This window comes from Camelus ferus, chromosome 9, assembly GCF_009834535.1.
Source record: "Camelus ferus isolate YT-003-E chromosome 9, BCGSAC_Cfer_1.0, whole genome shotgun sequence".
Classification (NCBI taxonomy): domain Eukaryota; kingdom Metazoa; phylum Chordata; class Mammalia; order Artiodactyla; family Camelidae; genus Camelus; species Camelus ferus.
The window spans coordinates 47,611,100-47,634,767 of NC_045704.1; the positions used below are offsets into that span (position 1 = coordinate 47,611,100).

At 44.2% G+C, this 23,668-nt stretch overlaps 2 protein-coding genes across 4 annotated transcripts in view; one reads left to right on the plus strand and one right to left on the minus strand.

Annotated features, from left to right (window-relative positions):
- Nucleotides 1–11,838: 11,838 nt before the first annotated feature.
- Nucleotides 11,839–23,572, minus strand: DHODH (dihydroorotate dehydrogenase (quinone)). Of its 3 annotated transcripts, XM_006183691.3 has the most exons (9): nt 23,417–23,572; nt 21,327–21,539; nt 19,851–20,050; nt 17,397–17,479; nt 14,782–14,969; nt 14,072–14,185; nt 12,968–13,121; nt 12,649–12,808; nt 11,839–12,156 (listed from the first exon to the last, which is right to left on the minus strand). In XM_006183691.3, the coding sequence occupies exons 1-9, from the start codon at nt 23,435–23,437 to the stop codon at nt 12,102–12,104; spliced, it is 1,188 nt and encodes a 395-aa protein (XP_006183753.1). In that variant the 5' UTR covers nt 23,438–23,572; the 3' UTR covers nt 11,839–12,101. The 3 variants fall into 3 exon arrangements, with proteins under 3 accessions (XP_006183753.1, XP_032342549.1, XP_032342550.1); XM_032486658.1 differs by lacking the exon at nt 12,649–12,808; XM_032486659.1 differs by lacking the exon at nt 21,327–21,539 and having other exon boundaries at nt 23,417–23,550.
- Nucleotides 21,383–23,668, plus strand: part of PKD1L3 (polycystin 1 like 3, transient receptor potential channel interacting) — a 70,964-nt gene continuing 68,678 nt past the window's right edge. Inside the window, exon 1 of the mRNA XM_032486657.1 lies at nt 21,383–21,479. The gene's annotated coding sequence lies outside the window, so the exon portion shown is untranslated. The remainder of the gene's footprint in view (nt 21,480–23,668) is intronic.

Below are 23,668 nucleotides of genomic sequence, written 5' to 3' on the forward strand. Positions count from 1 at the left end.
AGATGTCTGCAGCTGTGTATCCCAAGAACTATTCAACTGAAATTTAATAACAATTCATTCAAAAAAAGGCCAGTGGTCCTTAAATTAAAGTGTACAGAAGAATCCCTTTGGCATATTCATGGTGGCACTGATGTATCAGCAGAATAACCAGAAACAGCTCAAATGTCTATCACTAGGAGAATGGCTAAATAATGTGTGGTATCTTTCTATAACAGGACATCATATAGCCATGAGAATAAATGAACTATAAAGAAACATGGATAATTTTATAAATAAAATGTTGAAAGAGAACTTCAAGTTTCAGAGAATTAACATTCAGAATGATACCATTTTTACAGAGCTCACAAACAAGTAAACTTGGCAATGGATTTTAAGATATGACATCAAAATCACAAGCAACAAAAGGAAAAATAGATAAATTGGGTTTCATCAAAATTAAAAACTTGTGCATCAAAGGACAATATCAAGAAAGTGAAAAGAATCTATGAATGGGAAAATATATTTACAAATCATATATCTGATAAGAATCTAATATCTAGTATGTATAAAGAACTCCTATGGCAACCCCCCAAAAAACAATGCAATTAAAGCATAAGCAGATGATTTGAATAAGCATTTTTCCAAAGAAGATATACAAATGGTCAATAAATACATGAAAAGATGCTCAGCATTGCTGGAAAATGTCGTCTGAGAAACGCAAATCAAAACCACAAGACACCACCTCACACCTGTAAATATGGCTACAGTTAAAAGAAGAAAACGGGGAGAGTATAGCTCAGTGGTGGAGCGCGTACTTAGCATGCAGGAGGTCCTAGTACCCCCATAAAAAAAATAAAAAATTATATAAACCTAATTACTCCCCCACATCCAAAAAGAAAAAAGAAATTTTTTTAAACAATATAATAAGTCTTGACAAGGGTGTGGAGAAATTGGAACTCCTCTACGCTGCCAGTAGGAACATAAAATGATACAGTATCTGGAAAACAGTATAATGGTTCCTCAAAAAGCTAAACTAGAATTGCCATGTGACCCAGCAAGTCTAATTCTAGGTATATACCCAAAATTATTGAAAAGGGACTCAAACAGATTATTGTACACCAATGTTCATGGCAGCAGCATTCACAATAGCCAAAAGGTGGGAACCGAAATGTCCTTCAACAAATGAATGGATAATAGAAGTTCTGATACAGGCTACAACACGAGTACAACTTTGAAAACATTATGCTAAGTGAAAGAAACCAGAAACAAAAAGAAAAATATTATGTGATTCCTTGTATGAGATGTCTAGAAAAGGCAAATTCATAGGGACAGAAAGTAGATTAGAGGCTACCAGGGGCCCCTGGGGAAGGAGAAGGGAGTTATTGCTTAATGGGTACAGAATTTCTGTTTGGGGTGATGAAAAAGTTTTGGAAACAGTGGCAGTGGTTGCACAACGTTGCAAATGTAATTAATGCCACTGAACTGTAGGATTGTTAAAATCAGAAATTTTACCAGAAAAAAAAAAGTAGATGAACTTCTTTTTCTCTGCCAAAAAAAATTTTTATAAACAAGCAAAACTAAACATATTGTATAGGCATAGATGCCAAGACAAAAACTTTATTTTGAAAAATTTTAATAAAATGGAAAACACAAAAGGTAAAATATTACTTCTCATAGGGAGGCAGAAGGAAGGCGTGAGAGTGAAACACATAGGTAAATATAAATAAAAATAAATTACTGTTGATGATCCAACTTTTGAGCTCAGTGATAGGTGAAAGTACACTTTACTGTGCTGTATTTTTTAGAAGATATACATACATGCATATATATATATATATATATTTCACATATAATATTTGTAGGTATCAAATAACATTTTAAAATATGAAGGAGGGGGAATCACCTGACAGACTTACTAAGAAGCAAAGCCCAGGCCTCTCCACCCAGAGATTTGATTCAATAGGTCTGAGCTGGGTCTGTGAATCTGCATTTAAAATAACCTTTCCCAGCCCTGTATGCACGATGCAGTGCAACCATGCAGCTCCATGGTCCCATGAAATGGAGGGGGAGTCTTTCTCTTTAGGCTGCAGCTACCCCTCCTAAGGGATCTAAAATGAAACACTTCTCACCACCACTGTAGAATGAATGCTTACCTACTATGTGTACAAAATTTGCATTCCTCTTACGAACAAAACCTGAACTCTTATTACACCAATCCTTGCTTGTGGGCAGCAAGGTAAATTTACAGCCTCCCTGCCCTGGGCATCCTTCATTAGCTTGACAATAAAGTACCCAGCCCAACGGCCTTCTCTCTTAATTGGGAATTGGGGTGGGTCAAGATGAGGAGGTGGAAAGCGAGAAGCCTCAGTGTAACCAGCCACAGGAAACACTGAATACAATTTCTAGGGATAACAGAAAGCAGAAAAGCTTAAAAGATTAGTAAAACAGGACAGCAATTAGTGGAGGAGCTCAAAAGGCAGGGTTTTGACTTCGTAAAGAAAAAATTATTTTTAAAAGGTTGTTCTGCCATTATGGAGGTCTTGAAATTTTACAAGCTACAGAAAAATAAGAAAAAGTTCTCCCATTATTTCCCCACCCCAAGACAACCAATAACCACTATTAACAATTTAGTGTTACTTCCTTCCAGGCTTTTTTCTGTACACATTTTTACATAGTTTTGATCATTCTTTATACAGAATTTTTGCACGATCTGCCTCTTCCACCTAATGTTACAGGCGTTTTCCATCTTGCAGCGAATCTCTTTAAAACATTTTAATGCCATATTATATTTCTAACTTAAGGATGTATATCATATGTACTTTAAACCTCTCCTCATTGTTGCGAATGTAAGGTGATTCTAATTTGTCTATTATAAATATACAAACAAAGGGAATTGAGGTAGGAGGCCAGGCTCATTTTATTCTATATGTATATACAATTGATTCTAGCATCATTTACTAAAAACATCAAATCTTAAGTGTTCAGCTTGATGAATCTTTATATATGTATAAAACCTGTGTAATCAACACTCAGATCAAGATACAGATTATTTCCAGCACCCCCGAAGATTCCTCTGGGTTCCTTCCAGTCCACCCAACCCCAAAAGCTAACCACTGTTCTGACTACTCTATATTGATAGGATATATCTGCCTGTTCTTGAATTTTACATAAATAGAATCAAATAGTCATCATTCTTTGTCTCTGGCTTCTTTTGCCCATCATTAGGTCTGTGAGAATCATCCATGTTGTCATATTAGTTTACTTTTTTATTGCTGATAAGTATCCCTTTGTATGAATAAACCACAATTGATTATCCCTTCTCCTGTTTATGGATGTTGGAATTTGGGGCTATTATGAAAATACAGCTGCTGTAAACATTCTTGCACATGTGTTTTGGTGGACGCATGTGCTCCTTTCTCTTAAATAAATGCTTTTTTGATTCAAAGATAGGTGAATATTTAGCTTTGATAGATTAACTGCCAAGCAGTTCTCCAATATACACTCCCAACAGCAATATAGCAAAGTTCCAGTTGATCCACATCCTTGCTAATACATTTTAATTTTTAGCATTCTGTGGCATATACAGTAAAATATAATACTGGGTTTAATTTGCATTTCCCAGATGTCAAATGATAGGTAGAGCACTTTTGTGTTCTTATTGGTCCATTTAGGCGTCCTCTCTATGACGAGTCTCTTCCTTGCCAACCTGTTAGGAGTTGTTGTTTTATTTTTTTAAGATATTTTGAATACTAGTCTTTTGTTAGATAAAGGTATTGTCAACATCTTCTCCCAGTCTAAGGCTTGTCTCTTCACTCTCTTAATTGTGTATTTCAATGAACAGAAGTACAGAAGTTCCAAAATATAAGAAGTACTAATTTTTAAAAATTTTAATTTTATGGTTAGTGTTTTTTGTGTCCTGATTGAGAATCTTTGCCTACAAGGTCATGACAACATTCTCTTAAATTTGATTCTAGAAGACTATTGTTTTACCCTTCACATTGGCTCTACAATCCCTGTGGAATTAATGTTCATGTATGATTTAAGATAAAAGTTCATTTTTTCCATATAGATAGGCAGTTGCTCCAGTATCATTTTCTAAAATGATCATCCTTTGCCCCTAAATTGCAGTGGTATCTGTTAGAAGTTAGGTGACCATATATGTGTTAGTCTCTTTCTTGAAAAATCTTGCTAGGGATTTATCAATTTTATTAATCTTTTCAGAATTCAAACTTTTGCTTTAGTTGTTTTTCTCTATTTCAGTGATTCCCACTCTTACCTTTATTCGTTCTTTTTTTTTTCTCTTATTTTAATTTTTTAATTTTATTTTTTGAGCTTCTTAAAGTTGAAAATTTTATATTTTTAACTTTTAATTTCTAATGCATGCATTTAAAACTATATATTTCCTCTTCATGCTGCTTTATCTATGCCCCATAAGTTTTAATATATTACAATTTTTATCAATCATTTTAGAATACTTTCTAATTTCCATTTTATGTCTTGTTTGTTCCATGATTATTTGAAAGTATGTTATTTAACTTACAAACATTTGGAGATTTTAAAATTATTTTTCCATTGTTCCATTTATAGTTTAATTCCACAGTAGTCAGAGAACATACTCCATATGATTTTGATTATTTGAAATTTATTGAGACTTGCTTTATGGCCTATTTGGGTAAGTGTTCCATGTGTTCATGTGTTCTTAAGAAGACAGCAGATTTTTTTTTTTACTTGAAATATAGTCAGTTACAATGTGTCGATTTCTGGTGTACAGCATAATGTTTCAGTCATACATTTACATACATATATTTGTTTTCATATCCTACTTAGTGGTTGGAGTGGGAAAGATATCATTAATTGAGACAGAGGAGTGTGCAGTATATAAGCAGAATCTGTAAAGATGCTTTCCATGAAACCTAGGAGTTGAAGAAAAGCTCAAATAAAGCAGAAATACTACATTTCAACATCTCCCACACTTTGCTGTGCTTTAGAATCTCCTGGGGAGCTTTGGAAACTCCTGATGCCCAGGTTGTTCTCCATCCCTATTACATCAGGATTCATGGGGGTGGGTGCCAGGCATTGGTATGTTTTTCAAGATAGCCCTGTGATTCCAAATGTAGCAAAGCAAACCACTGTCATATTTCATCCAATTTAAAATATGTTGTGAATTGTAAGAAAGAGAAAATTTAACCAATTAAACTCTGACAAAATGCTTAAGATATCATCAGTCTAAGATGCATTCAGAAATGTTACAATGGAACAATAATCAGCATCTTAGCATTGATGAAACTCTGTGATCACAAGTACACGGGCAGCCATGGAATGAGAACCATTGGATTTTCCCAGGAGTGTGTATGACCTTAGAACAGAATGACTAGTTGAGTGTTGAATTCAGAAGAGCACATGTTGTTCAAAATTTCAGTTTGTCTTGATAAGAAAATTAAACAAAGCGTTCCCATGCTTATGCCTTTTTCTAAGTTATTTCCCGTTTCCTCAGGAGCAGGGACACAGAGATCCTGCTGTGCCTAGAACATGGATGTTGGTTCCCAGTGGTACTTACTGCCAACAACTCTTCTCGAAAACTGCGCCACTGGCAGACATACATACAGATATTTTTAAGCTTTCTAAAAAGCTTCTCTAAAGTAACATCAACCCTAACACTTTATAAGTGAGGAACTTCCAAGTTTCGCACTTCTAAATCAAATATTATCCTCAGACCAGCCAGCCAGAGATGGTAAACCCACAGTCTGTCAAAACTTCAACTATAATCTGCCTTGCCCAGTATGAAATTGGTCAGAGGTCAAAGGTGCAAGAATCTTAGGATAAGTTTTAAAACGTGAATCTATATTCAGAGGAATTCGTATAAACTTTCTTCAGTTTCAACTGCATTTATGGGACAGAAAGCAAGGTCTTCTAGGTGCCAGGAAACAAGGTAGGGGCCACGCTGGCATATTTCTCACCTTAATCACCTACAGCCAGCAGTGCCTGGCACACACACACACACACACAGATACACACAGTTCAGTTTGCTGAACCGAATGGGTGGTAAACAGAGCCTCTGCCCTCAACGAGTTCAGAGTGGGGGAGAAATGGGTACTACAACATAATTAAATGCTGCCTGTCACATCAGCTTCTATCTGTAGTAAGGATTGAGCCCTCAGAGGCATGAGAGCTGTGGGCAGAACCAGCACTAAGTACCTTAGGGGAGTTGGCAGCCACCTCATAATAATAACAGCTGACACTGTCAGAGTCCTTCCTGTGTGCCAGGCCCTGTGCTTTCTGTGTGTCTTTCATTCAATTCTTCAACACCCCCTAAGCAGTAGATCCTTCTTATCTAGTAACCCCATTTTTACAACTGGGCACAGAGAGGATAAGGAACTTGCCCAAGGTAACACAGCTAGTAAGGAGAGGAGACAGGACTCAAACTGAGGTGGAGCTCTTGGCCACCCTAAGGTACTACCTCTCCTACATGATGATCTTAACAGGATTTTCAAGTCCTCCTCATAATCAGCCTTGAGTTTTCACAATTAGAGTCACTTTTAACGGTCAGCTATAGACAAATCCTTTACTGAATTAAGGTGTAACTTTCCTGGAAGGAATAACAAACTCCTAGCTAAACACACTAGTCAGGATAAGGGTATCAGTTCTAAGTGCTATCAAAACCCATTAAGAACCGAGTGTACCATTAAAACCAAGACCCAATCAGTGATGCCTAGCACAGAGGGCAAGAAAGACCCTGAAGCGCTGGCCCCCAAAGCTGGAGAACCCTGATAATGTGAAGAATCGGGCAGCTTTTCCTGAGCACGGCCACTGTCCAGGCCCTGGGGGCACTGCAGCAGGGAAGCAGGAAGATGCTTGCATGGATGGACCTTGGCTGCAAAACGTGCTAGGAAACAGATCAAGGAAACTGCCTGGCAAGCATTTGGAAACAGTCACCCCTGGGTGCCAGCCAGTTTCTGGGAGCTGAGCCATCCACCCCAGTCCCTTGACAGATCTCTCTAGAAGGAATAATATTAAAATGGGGCTCCTCTTTTGAGTCGGTGCAAGAAATCATGGGTTTGCGTAATTACAGCTCCAGGAATTAGTATGCCGTTATTCCTGGCCACAGAGAAATCAGTGTAGCTGTAACTTGCTGAGCCCCCAAGTGGCCCTCCTCTCTGCTAGGGAAGCACTGGGCTCCTTCCTCTGTTGTCAAATGTGACCCAGTGGATTCTGGGCAGTTGTGTTTGTGCAGTTGACCCTTGAACAAGGGTTTGAACCACGTAAGGCCACTTATACATGGATTCTTTCAGTAAATACGTAATACAGTACTGCATGATCCGTGGTTGGTTGAATCTGGGTTCTATAAAGTTATACATGGATTTTTGACTTCACAGAGGTCAGCGCCCCAACCCCCCTGTTGGTCAAGGGTATTTGTGTCTTCTAAGATTTGGAAGATGGTGGGAAATTCTGTTACCTTCATCCCTAACACATAGCACAGGCCCTGCAAAAAGTAGGATCTCAATGAATGATTCTTGGAAGAATGAGTGAGTGAAAGAACAAATAAATATGGGTTAACCATAGATATATGTATGTGTATGTGTGCATATAAATACATATTTGTATGTCTGTGTGTTTGTTTTTTAATGGTTAGAGTCTCAACTATAGTTGAGATTCTGACCTGACCAGGGTGAATTTTTTAGGATCTAAGACATAGATTTCACACCTTCTGGTCTTTTAAGGTAGGAAGATGTCACTAGATCCAGTAACCCTACAAATTCAAAATCTAAGAGAATGGTCGAAGCTCAAAAGGTGAGCCAGCTTCTCAATAACGAAGAGCTGAAATAGCACATGCTTATGTCTGGTGCGTGCCTGGGCTGGAAGGGGGTCGTGCTGACCCAGGAAATGTTCTGACCGTCCAAATCGACCCTAGTGATTAAAGGGGCAGCAGGTGGCACGGGCAGATTGCTTTCACAGGCTGTAACTCGTACTCACTAAGCGGAATTTTCAACACCCAGGAAATCTCTGCCTAGCTGGCAAGAATGCAAGAAGTTTGCATGTAAATTGCATTTCCTCTCTGATAGGCCCTGTCCTTTGGAGCCTGGCCCCTGTGTTGCTGCCCAGATATTTCACAAACACCACTGTGTGCCAATCCGAGGTCATTCCCACCCTGGCCCTGCACACACACCTCTCGGCCCTGTCCCCCAGTGTCCTCTCATACGTGACAAGCCACACTAACTTCATTTCCCACATTTATAACCACAAGTTTCTTAAAAAAAATTTCCCTGGCTGCCAAACTTCATTCCGTACTAGAGATCAGGTAACATGATAGTCTGAGCACATTCTCACAGTGGGCTGGTGCCAGAGATCTGCACCTGGAAGAAAGAGAAAGCTTGAAATGGGTCTTAGCCAAGTAGAAAGCAGATAATGTATCTTCCAGGCAAACACAAGGTTACAGTAGGCCTCAGTCTAGCTTCTTTATTAGCTAGGATTAAATTTGGCTAAATATGAGAGAAAACTCCAATTAACAGTGATTTAAACACATAAGGTTTTATTTTCTCAAATAAAAGACGTGGAGAAGTAAACAGGTATATGAAGCTCTTTCCAGCTTTTGCCTCTGGGGTGACCCTGATTCTCAGGTCTAAAATGGTTGCCACAGCTCCAGGCATCAGACCCATGCTCCAGGCAGCAGCAGACTTCCCAGAAGTTGCACACAGTACTTTCACATGTATCCCATTGAGTAGAATTTGTGGATATATGTGGTCATCTATCCACACCCAGCTACAGTGGAGATCAAAGGCTAAAGAAAATGTATAGCCTTTATTCTGGGAATCCAGAACGTAGAACCGTTTATAAGACAACTGGCCTAATCTCTTTGGAGGTGACTGCGCTAGATTTAAAGAGACTGAAGAAACATATAGGTGAGCCTTGATTGACTATGGAAGTTATTTTTAGGACAACAGGGAAACTTGGAATATGGACTGAATGTTAGATGATATTAGAGAATCATGGCTGATTTTCTTAGGTGAGATCATAGAATTATGTTTCCATAGGAACTTATTTTTCTTTTTAGCAAATGCAGGCCGTGAAGTGTCCTGACAAGCACCACTTCCTTCAGAATGGTTCATCAAAATACAGTATATAAATAGGTAAGAAGATTGATAAGAAACATGGAAAAGACAGTGAGAATTTCTGAGTCTAGGTGTCGGGGGTATGGGTTGTGTTATACTATTCGTTCAACTTTTCTTGTGTCTAGATTTCTTATAATAAACACTGAGGCAGAATAATTATTTGCTTTGGCTGTTCCAGTCTTTTTCTTTTCTTCTTCTTTTTTTTTTTTTTTTTTTTGCTTAGTTTTTTTTATTCTTATTTTTTATTGAAGTGTAGTTGATTTACAATGTTAGTTTCAGGTTACAGCAAAGTGATTCAGTTATACGTATACATGCATACATATATTATTTCAGTTTCTTTTCCATTATGGCTCATTACAAGAAATTGAATATAGTTCCCTGTGCTATACAACAGGCCCTTGTCGTTCATCTATTTTATATATAGTTGTGTGTATCTGTTAATCCCAAACTCCTAATCTTCCCTTCCCTACCACGCTCCCTCCCGGTAACCACAGTGTGTCTTCTGTGTCTGTGAGTCTATTAATTTCTATTAATACTGCCTAATTACAAAGAAAAACGAGCAGCTTTACAGTGGAGAGGGCTGGCAGACACACCTGCAGGTGACCCACGCAGACATTACTGGTGATCACGCACCACCTGGTCGGACATGAGGCGCACACAGCACTGCTGCTGTAGCGTTCCCACCGAAGCTGCACGGCCCAAATCTGGTCGTGCAAAAACCCAGACAACCCCAAACAATGGGCGTTCTCACAGTAAGTGGCATCATCTTCAAAAGTGTCAAGGACGTGAAGTCAAGGACAGGTGGGAGCTTCTCCAGACAGAAGGAAACCAACGCGTAGAGACACGACAACCAGATGCAACACGGGATTCTGAACTGGACACTTGTACAGTGAAGGACAGGGTTGGGACAGTAGTAGCTGGAGCTGGCCTGCAGTAGTTTTCTGTTGCTGCGTAGCACATGACAGTTTAGTGGTCTGAAACAACATCCGTGTAGCAGTGCACAGTTTCATGTCAGAAGTTGAGGCCCAGCAGGGTTCTTTGCTCACAGTATCAGAAGGCCAGCATCAAGGCATTGGCCAGATTGGGTTCTTACCCAGAGATTTAAAAAAAATCTGCTTCCAAATTCAGATTGTTGTCAAAGTCCAGTTCTTTATGGCTGTATGTCTGAGAACCTGTTTCCTTGCTGGCTGTCAGCAGGGGCCGACACATTCCTTCTCACATGCCACCAACCCATCTTCAAAGCAGTAGCAGCCCTTCGAGTCCTTCTCATGCTTTTCGAATCTCTCCAGTATCCTCCTCCCCAACCAGAGAAAACTCTGCTCTTAAAGGGCTCGTATGATTAGATTAGACCCACCCAAATAACCCCTGCTCCTCAAGGAGGCTCCTGTCTTAAGCTATGTAACATGACACAGTCAGGGGAGTAATACCAAATTTGTAGGTTTCTGGGATTAGGGCGGGGCATTTGCGGACGGGGAAGGCATTTTTAGGAATTCTGCCTACCTCAGGCCTGAAGATTAGATGGAATTAATGTATCAGTACTGATACTCTGATTTTGATGGTTGTATTATGGTTGGCTGCAGAATGTACCTTGTTTGCAGGAAATCCACACTAAAGTATTTGGGGTGATGGCGCATCAGAGCAGCAATTTACTCTCATATGATTCATTATTTTAAAAAAAAAGTTATTTGTATTGTTCTTCTTGAAACATATTTATGTATGTGCAGATAGATTTAAAAAATGTACTTGCATATACAAAAAAAGTGGAAAAATATAGATAGATATAAAAGTTAACTGTGATTACCTCTGATATGTGGAACTGAGGGGGGAAGAGGTAGACAACTTTTATATGGGGGCAATATTGTTTAATTTATGGTAGGTATTATTTTCATAATAAGATTCTTTAAAAAAAAAAAAAAACAAAACAGGAAAAAGATCTTTGAGAAAGCCAGCAGGAGACTGGCTATGGGTGTCTTGGCAGCAGGAGTCGGCCAGACCAAGGCTGAACGGTGAGGCTACAGGACATATTGTCTCCACAGCAGCTGCAGGCCTTTCCACAGAGCTACTGAGAAATCAAATTAAAAAGAAAACCTGGGCTGAAATGATGGGAACAAAGGTAACTTCCTGTTGCTGTGAAGGCGTGCTGACGTCAGCAGCACTTCCCAGACAAGGCTTTCAGCCCCCCATCACCATTTGCTTTTCGGTTTCAAAAACGTTTCTCTGTTCCTTCAGTTACTGACTAGACCTCTTTAGCCTCTTGCCTAGTGTCTTCAGGCACCTGGAGAACCTGTTTGCCCGATGGCGCCTGAGGCGCAGACATTAAAGCAGGGGGCAGCAAGCCCGTTTCCTGAACTGTGTCCCTCCACAACTGGTGTGTTGAAACCCAAACCGGCAGTATCTCAAAATGTAACCTTGTTTAGAGACGGCCTTGACAGACATAACCAAGTTAAAATGAGGTCACTGAGTGGGCCCTAATCTAGAATGACCGGTGTTACTGTCAGAAGAGGTCAGGACCAGACACAGTGAAGCCTGTGTGCAGACACAGAAAGGACGGCCATCTCCAAGCCCTGTTCTTACAGCCTTTGTCTAAGTTTGAATGAACTATTTTCAAAATACAGTTAAAAACTCCAAATAAATAAGAATAAAGATAGAATGAAAAGTCAAACTGCTGGGAAGCCCACTGCAGACCCCTGGTAGCAGAGACCCGTGGCATCTGGGTGAAGCCTGTGCCCTCCAGTGAAGGCTGGGATTTAAATCCAGTTTTTAAATAGCTTTATTTTTTCCATGATCCACCCCCCCAAAATGTCTAATGGCCTTGTAATATCTAAGGATCCTAGGATTCAAATCTAGAAAGAATCACGGATGCAGTTCCTGGTCTGACCAGTGATTGAAGAAAGCCTGGTCTTGCTGCTGGTGACCCTTGTGGTTTGGGGAATATGGCTCTTCTCTCTCAATCAGCCACAAAGGCTTGCCTGATTTAGCAGGAAGTTTCCAGATTAGGCTTCCCACGTCTCATCCTCACCTCCGATGATCTGCTCCAATGGCATCTGTGACTCTGGTAAAACCTTGCTCCCTGGAAAAAGGAAACAAAGCAATTTCAGCAAATGGTAAAGGAAGGGCCCTGCTCTTAATGGAAGCCCATGTGCACCTAGGCTCTCTCTAGTCCGTAGCTGCACCTGCCTCGCTCTCCCAAATGCATGCCTCGTGCCCTCTACACTGTCTTCACCCAGGAATTTACCCAGGTCTTCAGACCAGGAAGGGAATAAATTTTGAGTCCTGACAGCTCCCTGAGGTCAAGCCAATGTTACTGAATTCATGGGAATGCCGCCAGAACTCCTCAGGCCTGTAAACACCACTGCCTCAGAAGTTAATCTTGAATTCCTTGGCACTGTTTATCCTTTGTCAAAAGCTCAACAGAGTAAGCGTCCCCTGAGTCCCAGGTGTACCCATCAAATGCTATTTCAGTGAAGAACAGAGGCAGATGAATACCATTCCCTTGATTTGAGTCATCCTGAGTTGATACCACATTAACTTCTCCTGGTTCAAGCCACGTGGCCCCACTCACTTCAAAAGGGCCTCGAGCTCCCGCTTGACCCCGCCCACCACGGGCGGCCCGCGGTAGGTGAGGGCCGTGTACAGCTGCACCAGGGAGGCCCCCGCCCGGATCTTCTCCAGCGCGTCCTGCCCGCTGGCAACACCGCCAACCCCGATGATGGGCACCGTGCCTGCAGAGAAGCACACGGCAGCGCCGTGAGGACCAGGAGCTCAGTCTGGTTTCCGCCTGGCCCCCTGCTGAGCACTGCGGCTCAGGAACTCCGACCTAATCATACGCCCCCGGAGCCCAACCACAAGCAAATCTGAACACACAGACACCGACTTCTTGCCTTGGGTAAGTGCGTACATCTCCCGGATGGTTTGTGTCGATAAATCCCGGAGGGGCTTCCCGCTCAGCCCTCCCGTTTCAGAGCGCAGGGCACCCTGGAGGCTGGCAGGGCGACTCACGGTGGTGTTCGTTACAATCAGTCCATCGATGCCCAACTGCAGTGTGAGACAGAGAAAGAGCTCTCCCGTAAGGGCACTTACCGGCTTGGAGAAGCTTCCCTGTGGGGTGGAGACAGCACCCGGTCTGGGCGCCTGCAGCTAAGCCCCCGGAAACAAGAGCTAGACCAGACCTCACTCACTGCTTCCTGAGCAAGTGTCAGGGTGAGCCTAAACATGACACCAGCAGCCATCATGTACCCACCACCCGGATGGTTCCGCCAGGACAGAGTTTAATCCTTAGAACAACTCACTTCAGAGCATCCTGTCCAAGACCTCCAGGTAGTAAGCGGTGGAAAGAGGATATGAACCCAGGACTGATGGGCTCAGTGTGTGTTTCCCCTACACCCCAAGACACACAGACCTGGTGCTGGACTGGAGAGACTACTCCAGTCTGAACAAGACTGAAGGATGCAAGCACAGCCTTAAAGTCCTTGCTGAATGAAGATGAGGAAAGAGGAGGGACGAGACAGGAGAAAAGAACCATTCAAACATGTATTCAGACATTTACTTCTTGTTACAAGCATACCTTGTTTTATTGCACTTTGCAGATACTGCAGTTTTTACAAATTGAAGGTTTATGGCAACCTTGCATGGTCAGATGAAGGTTAGCATTTTATTTAGCAACAAAGTATTTTTTAATCAAGGTATGTACTTTTTTTTAGACACAATGCTGTTGCACACTTAACAGACTACAGTAGAGTGGAAGCATAAATTTTATATGCACTGGGAAACCACAAAGTTCATGTGACTGACTATACTGCAGTGATCTGGAACTGAACCTGAAATATCTCCTAGGTATGCCTGCATGTGATGATTTACATCATGACAGACCAAACCAGCCCTCGATAGAACAGGAAGGAAACCACAGAGACTGCCGTCTGGGCTAATCCAGCCGGCCAGGTGGCTCTACAGGCAGTGAAGGGCATCCCCCAGGCCCCAGCTCGCACCTCTCTCACCACACTGGCGATATCCTCCTTGTCCTGGGCTGTGAGGTCAGGAGCAATCTTCACCAGCACAGCCGGCTTGTGGGCTACCTTCAGGGCATCCCTCTCCTGTAGCACCTAGAACAACATGGAGCTGTGGATGGGGACCCCCGAGACTGCAGCTGATGGTACAGCCGTGACCTGCAGCTGCAGAACGGTGTGTTTTCACACCAGTTAACAAACTAAAAAGACAGCAATTTCTCCTTTTCAGGAAACAAAGCTCTCAATTTTGCAAAAGACCCCCATCAAGATGAGTCTGATCCCATTCTCTTGAACCAAGGGACCCCCAAGAGTGAGTCCCTAATGTCATTGGCATTGGCTAATATTTTAAGGTTTATTTAGACTTTTGTTCCTTAAAGAGATAACAGATGCTGTCACAAGTACTCTTTGTGACAGGTCATTCCCTTCTTCCACTCATTAATGTGCTAGATGCTAGGGACAGAGTGGTAAATGAGAGAGACATGGTCCCTGTTCTCACAGATATAATGGATTAGCAGCAGGGAGAGAGAACTGAGTAATTAATTACTGTCGAGTACAGTCAATGTTATATAAGGGAGTCCTAACTGGCCCAGGTGTTACAGACAACTCCTGAATAGTGATGTGGAAGCTTCGCCCTAGAGAATGAATAGGTAGGACAGGCTGATGGAGCAGGGCCTAGAGATGTAATTGCCCACCTTGGTCAGCAGGCGGCGCAGCTCAGCCTTTCCCTGAAGGCTCCGCAGCCCAGCCGTGTTGGGACTGGACACGTTCACGACCAGGTAGTCGGCCAAGGGGCCCAGGACGCGAACCCCCTCTGCATAGTCCGAGGCAGCATCCACCGAGGTCTTATTCTTCCCCAGGTTTATTCCCAGTGGCAGCCCATCTGTAAATATTGCCGGTCAGGATTTTATCCCCACACACCACTTCCTGTGCAACATTTTGAAGCCATCCTTGACTCAGCAGCCCACACAGTTACAGGCCTTCCCACTCCAAATGTGACCTCTCCTGCACCAGCCGACCAACTCTGTGAACCACTGCGTGGGGCTGCAGCCTGCTGACCAAGAACCCGCCTGCCGCCTTCGTCTGCGGAGCCATGTTTGGGCAAACTACTAGGATGTTTTAGTGCTGTGTGCCCTTTTTCTTTTTAAAAATTTAATGGAAAATGAAAAAATTAGGAATGCAGATACTAGTGATTAAAAAGGTAGGGCTCATAGGTGCAATACAACTGAACAGACAAATCAGTAGCATCAGAGGGGCAACAGTTTACTCTCTAGGGCCGCTTATTGGACGTGGGTCAAGTGACTGTGCAGTTGTGAAAAAAAGCAAAATTACAGAGTATGTACAAAATACTGGAAAATATGTTCAATTCTCATGCCCAAAATGTAGAGGCAGAATGATTTTACAATTTCCGTTCTCTGAGAAGGGACTCCTCCCGGTAACAAGGGTGACCATATATCCCATTGCTCCCAGGACAGCCCTGATTTCTCCTGTAGCCTGGGCATAATTATTAATGCCTGCACCCCTTCCACTCTCAAAAGTGTCTTAATTTGTACAGTAAGTGATATGGCCACCTTACTTTAAAATCCAGGGAATTATCACTTGACTTGTATTTTCGACTTAGAAAAACACATTTCAGAAACACACTGTGTGTGAAAGAGAGGGCTTGTCTGTACTTGATTCTCCTAAGATACCACCTTATCTGCAAAGGCTGAGCTGTATCAGTGGTACCAGATGCTTTTTCCACCTGTTGGCTGGGAAAAGACCTGGAAGGTCCAGGTAGGTCACAAAACATGAGTCAGGTCAGGGAGGACTGAAGAACATCCAGTACTGCTAACTACTTCTCACACCCTAAGTGCAGTCACCGGTCTTGAACGTGAGTGAGACTTGTGTAGCTAATTTCATGGGTGGAAGGTGAGGGAGGGGCTCAGAACCCAATCAGACAAGTTCTGTAACAAGGTGTTCCAAGCTTCTCAAATCAAGCGAAGATGATTTGGAAGCTCTTAACTCTTTCCCACACAGGTAACCCGGCTTAAAAGAGTATGTTTTCATGTAGCCAGTGGATCCTTCATTAGTAGTCATTAGTCCAAAATGACAAGATTTTGGAGTCAGACAAAATTGGTCAATCACTCTGTCCCCTCAGGGCACCAAGGCTTTTAACAACTCACGTTCCTTGGCGTGGTGCTAGCAAAAAGCTGTCTTCAAGGCTTCTCGCTGCTGGTGAGCACCACATGCAGAGCTCTGCTCTGGGGTTTTGTTTTAATCCAGCAAACGTTAGCGCCAGACTGGGGGTGAGGGGACAAGCGAGGGAGAACAGGGGAGAAAAGTGGTACAGGGGGCACTGAGGACAGTTAAAAGAAGGAAAGGGAGACAAGAAGGCCGGAGAGTCCCACAAACCATAAAAGTCCTATCAAGACCTTCAAAGTTCCCCAAACGGGAAGGCCTGCAAGATAGCAAAGGCTGGTTCTGCCAAAGCCAGGGAGTTTCAAACAAGGTCATGTCCCACTCCCAAAATCAGATGGCTAACTGCCTCTGCCCTTTCAACTTGCTTCTGGAAGTGAATCCAATATCCAAAGGTTTTTCTCATCTCACCACCAGGACACTTAATGAGGCTAACCTCCTGGAAGGGGTTCACAAGGAGCCCAAGAAGGAAGATAGCCGTGGCCCCACACAACCTCGGAGGACACCTGGGAAGATACAGTGAAGATGACACAGCACCAAGACCTCTAGGGCAACCCGAGGGACAGCCAGGCAGAGAGCCCCAGGGAACAGACATCGGCACCTCCAAAGGCAGCCCTCAAAAATGCATGGTGTTTGCAAACAAGTCGTGAAAGCTGTTTCCCCCAATGCCAGGAGTAGTTATCGCTGAGTGGGGAAGAGAGGGAGTAATTATAATGTTCTTTATGTGTCTCTGTATTTACTAATGCTTCTATAATCAATATGTATTATTCATATAACGGACAAAAGGACATCAGAGCAGGGCGTGGGAAGACTGCTCAGTTTGTGATCACACCTTAACTGCCTGCGTGATCACGGAGCAGCCACTCGGCTTATTTCCAAGGTGCCCCGGTTATGATAGAACACAGGTTACATAATGAGGCAGGAACTAAGTGTATCTTTGCTCAGTTGTGAAATTCACTTAAAATCTTGAAGACTGTGGTGGAGCCAGGAAAATGCCTCTAGGGGAGGAGCCCTGAGTTCCACAGTGTTTCCCTATTGCTCAATCATGTTCATTTCACTAGGAACATCCTGACTTTCCCCAAGTTTCCTTCCAACAGCTGAAGGAAAGGCCCTCCGATGCAGCCCCCGTTACCTCCTGTGAGCCTGGCCTGCGTCTGCTGTCTGGCCCGTAGCCTGTGTTCCACCACCGCGAGCCCGTGACTGTTGAATCCGTACCTGTCGTGCACAGAGGATGGGGGAGGGGACAAGGTAAGAGAACCTCGGCCAGAAAGCAGAGACATTGGAGAGGTGGTTCTGTGGCCATTTTCACCCTATACTATAGCTTTTAAAAAGAGAAAAAAAAAATTCAGAGAGCCAGATATTAGACTGCTGAGGTCTAAACATCTCTGGAACTCCTAGAGAACTTGCCAGAACACATTAAGCACAAAGGGAAAGATTAAAATTTGCCCAACAAACCACTAGCCAACTCGCACTGTAAACAGCCCAGACTGGGCCACACAGTTGCCCCCAGGCCCATCAGGATCGGCCCCCCTCCTCCGCAATACCCGCCACTCCCCCAGCGGAGCCCTCACCACTGATAACCCACCTTCCCACCTGCTGCCTGTGCTCCATCAACACGCCTCCTGGAACCTATCCTTCCACTCCATTTCCCCATCTTTTCTGCCTATTAAATTGCCCTCTGCCTGGTCCAGGTCAAACGCTCCCTCTCCTCGCAGAAAGCTCCCAGCCACAAATGATCTCTCACCTCCTGGCATTTATAGAGTGCTTTGTACCTGTCTTTCTCCTGGCTCGGGACATATGTATATGCTTCAGTTCCCCTACTGCGTTACAACCTTAAGGACAAGGGACATGTCTTCTCTATCATCTGTCACTAGACCTTCCACAAAGGCAGGGCCTTGTCTCTCTTGCTCACCACTGTGGGTTGCTGACCTAATGGCTATCCTCCCTCCCTCCTTCCTTGCTGGTGGAACCCAGCTCCCCTGACACAGGGTGAAAATGCCAATGACTCCCTTCCCAGCCCCACTGGCGACTGAAGCATGGATGTGTGATGGAGCTTGGTCGCCAAGACACAAAGTGATGCCAGGGAGCTTCTGGGAAAATATCCCCTACCCGCTATATGGATATAGCGGCTGGGGAAGACGGCTTACAAACAAGAAGGGAAGGCCCAGAGAAGTTGGACCAGAGTCCTGACATCACCCCACTGCTCAACCATCCCTAGAACTGCCTACTATACCTGTTATGAGAAGAAAATAGTAACAAATGCCTATTCTTTAAGCCACTTTGTTAACTTGCAGCCCAAAACACCTGAGAGATACATGCACTCGTCGACTTAGTGTTCATTCAGCACCCACCCTGTGCTACACAGAGCAAGGAGGCTGAATGCACATGTGCTCAGAGCACACTCTCCTCCCTCCTCTCCTGCCGCTTCTCACCCCTGGGATTCTGCCAGGACCGTCATCCTGGTACCTGCAGTTATTTGGGGTAGCTGAATCATAAACAAATATTTTTTGCCTGAACATTCTGCAGATATCGATCCCAGCCTGCAGCACAGGAGAAAGATCAATAACTTGATGTCTAATGCTTGCAAATTTCCCTGAAACAAGCACAATGTGGCATGTGCAGCCAACTAAAGCTCCCAGGCATCAGTCTCCCAGAAGGCCATTAATGGTCCCAAAGGTGCCTCTCAAATCCCCATCAAAGGGGCTCTAAAAATTCTGTTACCAAAAAGGGGGAACTTCTTCACTTCTGGATGTGTTGTAGTGAAAGTTGCCCAGGGATTACAAGGAAAAGGGCTGTACACAATCTAGAAGGATCTCTCTTCCTAAAAGCAGCTGTCTATGTTGACTGTTAAATTTTCCAGTTTGCTAGAGGCTGGGGCTGAGCTATCAGATGCAAGAGCCACTGGCCACGTGTGGTCACGGAGCCCTGGAAGCCCAGCCAGTCCAAACCAAGAGTGCTGGACGGAAACCACGCCGGGTTTTGAAGACTTGCTACAAGTAAAAGAAGGTAAATAGCTAATCATCTATATATTGCTTATATGTTAAAATGATGATACTTAGCATGTTTTAAGTATTTATAATTAGCATAATGATAAACTTACGAATAATAAGTCAAATATATTATTAAAATTAATTTCATCTATTTCTTCTTACTATGTTATTGTGACTACTGGAATATCTTAAGTTATATATGGTGTTCACGTGATATTTCTCCTGGACAGGGCCGGGCAAGGGTCCTGGAGTAACAGTGTGGAAAAAGCAGACTCTAAAGTCAAGTAGGTCCCGCTTCTGATCCTGTGAGTGGAGCTGCTGGGAAAAAGCAGACTCTAAAGTCAAGTAGGCTGAAGTCCATACCCAAGTTCTCCCGCTTCTGATCCCGTGAGTGGAGCTGCTGTATAACTCTCCCAGCCTCAGTGTGTATATGTGTTAAACTGAAATCATAAAACCTGCTTTTACGCCTGCACAGAGAAGATGCTCAACATGGTTCCCAAACATTCCAAATGGCAGAAAACCATCCCCCTTGTATGACAGGAAAAACACCTGAGTGGCCTGCTGGGAAGAAGGCCCCGTTACTTTGGGCCACTTACCTGTTAATGACAGCTTGGTCCTCGGGGAGGCGGAAGACGCGGGGTCTGGGGTTTCCTTCCTGAGGATTTGGGGTAACACTGCCTATCTCAACAAAACCAAAGCCCATCTTGTAAAGTCCATCCACGGCTTCCCCATGCTTGTCAAATCCTGCAGCAATTCCTATAGGATTTCGGAACTTATGGCCCAGGACTCTCACTTCCTATAATGAAGGAGACAAAATCACAGACACACAAGGCTGTGCTGGTGTTTCTCAGAGCGTGGTCCCTGGCACATCTATGTCAGACTCACCTGGGGAACCAGTTAAACATCAGATCCCAGGGCCCATCCCCAGACTAAGGAATCAGAATCTTTGTGGAAGCTGGGGCAGAGTGGAGCTCTGAGGAGTTTTTTTGGAGGGTGATGACTTGGGACTCTGGCTTTCAAAAGGATCATCCACAGCTGAATAAACTAGGGCACTCTAACCTTGAATCTATTCTTAACAGTGCTCCCCAGCTGGTTCTGGTGCCAGCTAGAGTTTGAGAACCATCTGGCTTCCTCATCACCAGGAGAAAAACTGCTTCCACCATGGGCTGAGCAGGAGATGGGCACTGTCTTTTCCAGTTGTGATTAAGAATCGTACCTTCTTGTCCACTCTCCTGGTGGGAGGGAGTGGCTCATTGGTTTCAGCCCCTAGACAGTGCTGTTCTAAAACAGGGTCAGGCAGCAAAATCCTTAATTATCTTAATTATTAGTCAGCCCCTGCTGCACCCCTCCCCAGGCTGGCGATAAAAAACCCCAGCAATGTCCCCATGGCTCCTGTGTGCGTGGGAGGGAGGAGAGTGCTTGGCTGGGCACAACTGACTGCTGGGCCCCAGAACCAGGCAGGTTCTTCTCTGTCAGATGTGGGGTGGCTTCCAGATTGTTCTCTAGAATAAGAGCAACTGAAGCCTAATTACTGGCTGATCTAGCCTGACTCCTGAGTGATTCAGGATTCCTGCCTTGATGCAGCCAACAAATCTAGTAGTGAGACAAATATATTAAAAGGTGGGAAAGAGATCATAAAGGCAGCAGTTGAATACAGGACGGAAGGAGGCTGGGACAGGAGATGTATCCTTTCCTCAAACGGTTGGGCTCGACCTGCTCCATCAGATTAGATGTTAGTGACTCTGGCTTGCCCTTTTCAGCAGAGCTGAACACTGAGCTACCGGAGACCTCGGCAAGGCAGAGGCAGGGTGGTGGTGAAGGGGACAGATGCCAACCTCAGACTCCATGGGTTTAAATCCTGGCTCAGCCACTTCTAGCTGTGTGCCTTTGGGTAAGTCACTTAATTACCCTGTACCTCAGTGCTCCTGATCTGTAGATGGGGATGACAGTTTTTTTGGAGGGTGATGACTTGGGACTCTGGCTTTCAAAAGGATCATCCACAGCTGAATAAACTAGGGCACTCTAACCTTGACCCTTGTATCTATCACACAGGGTGTTACAGGAGCACCTACCAGCATGTCAGAGTCCTGAAACGTGGCACGAGGAAGGAGCCCCAGGGAGGTGAAGCGAATGGCCAGCCTATGGGCTGTCTCGGGGTCCAGCAGCCCCTGCAGAGCCGGCATCAAGTGTTCCGCATAGAAATGCTCATCCCCCGTGGCTGTCAGGTAGGAAGCGAAGAGAAGTCCTCCGCCCCCTAGAATCACCACGGCATCCTGGGCCCGCTTCTGGAAGAAAGAGCCGATAGGGCTCCCTCAAGGCTGGGCTGCAGCGCCTTCTCTGAACCCTTTACACACGCACAGAGGACATAAAAGACCTTTCATAGGAAGCAATGTCCTTAGCCTTCTGCTAACACTGGTCTCCTTCATTTCTTGCTCACGTATTGGCCTCTACAGTCAGGGCTGTATCTACAGTTCAACTGACACACACAACTCTGGCCCTGAAGGACTCCAGGCCAGGTGTTTCAAGAGAGGCAGTACAGCCCCGTAGGGACACATGGTGGGCATCTGAGGGGAATGCTGATACATTTAGTGGGCAGGAATCAGTAAAGTCAGAACTGACCCTATCCTGTATGACGTTTGAACATCCTATTGATGTTCACTAAGTAAAAAATATCCATTCATACTGTCTGAGCCTAGAACCGCCAAGTCTATTTCACCACATAAATACAGTTTCCCGTGTGGTTTTCATCTGCACTGACTTTCCAGGGATGACTATACTGTTTGGCACAGAACATTAACAAGATCACTCACCATTTCAGAAAATCTCATCCAGAACGGTACAGTGGTTTGCTTGGGATGTTTGCCAATAAAACATACCTGTGCCTCTAGAATTTCTAAGTAGAGGCTTAAACACCTATCTAGGTGACTTATGCCCTAATATTTACATGTCGAAATACATATCATTTTATTATAAATTCATTTAGCCTTTACATTCCAGTTAGAACATTATGTTGACTTTTTTAAATTACTTATAGAAGATTGTATTATAAATTCCATTTCAGGATAGTGACGAGGGTTGCAAAACTTTTTAAAAAGGAGCATCAGGTCTCCTTGGATCAAGCTCAAACGTTGCTCATAAAGCTTTTCTCTAATCACTGCCAGATGCTGAGTCACTTACTCATTCATTCACTTAGCACATAGTGACTGAGCACTCAAAGGTGGGCTGAACAGACTTGAGTCCCTGCTTTCCTGAGTAGTCTCAGGAGGAGACAGAAATCAATGATAATGCAAATATAACTGTGACAGTGCTATGAAGAAAAAGAGTAAAGAGTAACAGAAGAACCTAACCTACAAGAGGTAGAGGAAGGCTTCCTTGAGGAAGTGACTTAAAGCTGATACTCAAAGGATAGATAGGAATTAACTAGGAGGCCAGAGAGAAGAGAGGGTGTGCCTGCATAAAGGCTGTCTCCACTCTCTTGGCAGCAGAGGAGAATGAGATGCACCCAAGTAATGGAGGAAGGGAAATAGTTTGGGACCAAGGAGTGAGGGAGAGTACGGCTTAAAAAGAAGCTAGGGAGAAGGCAGGGGTCTTGGCCAGAATAAAGATTTGAGTTGTCTCTTAAAGAAGGAAGTGATCTGATCAGATTTGCCTTTAAGGATCACTCCTCTCCTTCAACGTAGATCTAGGATTCACTGTCTCGATTCTAGTCTCCTCCAGGAGATTGTAGGAACGCCCTGTATGTGGATCAACAAATATCTGAGCTTCCGTTAAACAGACCCTGCCCTAAAATTTTATCTTAAAAGGTTGGGAACATGTCTAATTGCAATTTCATTTCAGGCCAGATCCTGCACACAGTGCTAGGTGGTCCTGTGTTCACTAGGCGCCCCTGTGCCGGGCTCAATAAAGGCTCATGTACGCTGACCCAGATCGGCATCTACCGCGTTTACACGTGTACGTTTACACTGAGTAAACGTACACGTGTAAATGCACGCGCATGACCACTTGCAGCTGTCCCCAAAGACACAATCGTGCCAAAGAGGCCCACGCTCTCCGGGCTGCCTCCCTTCCACACCTCGCCCAGGCTGGCGCCCCATCCTCCCCTCGCCCGTCTCGCCACCCAGTGTCTCCCAAGCCACCGCAGATCCACACTTGCTGGACTCACTTTGAGGTGTCTCCACGCCATGCTCCTTCCTCCAACTAGGCCCGCCTCTGTCTCGTTTCCATTGGTGGAGATGATGGTAAATCCTTTAATCCTCGCCCCTCCAGCTGCCAACTCACCAATCGCCGGGCAGAAGGGTGGGGCAGCCCTTCCCCGCTCCCGGCTCCGGGGCTGGGACGGGCCCGCTCCGCCCCGAGGGTCTGGTTGGGCGCAATCGCTGCCGCCACGCCTCTTCCGCCCGCCAGCCTCCAGATT

What these genes read in the sequence shown, in the direction of transcription:
- DHODH (XM_006183691.3), bottom strand. Translation starts at nt 23,437, where the DNA reads ATGGCGTGGAGACACCTCAAA. An exon ending in GACCAAGCTGTCATTAACAG is followed by an intron (nt 17,480 to 19,850) that starts GTAAGTGGCCCA and finishes TGTGCACGACAG; the next exon opens with GTACGGATTCAACAGTCACG. An exon ending in TGCGCCGCCTGCTGACCAAG is followed by an intron (nt 14,186 to 14,781) that starts GTGGGCAATTAC and finishes ATGTTGTTCTAG; the next exon opens with GTGCTACAGGAGAGGGATGC.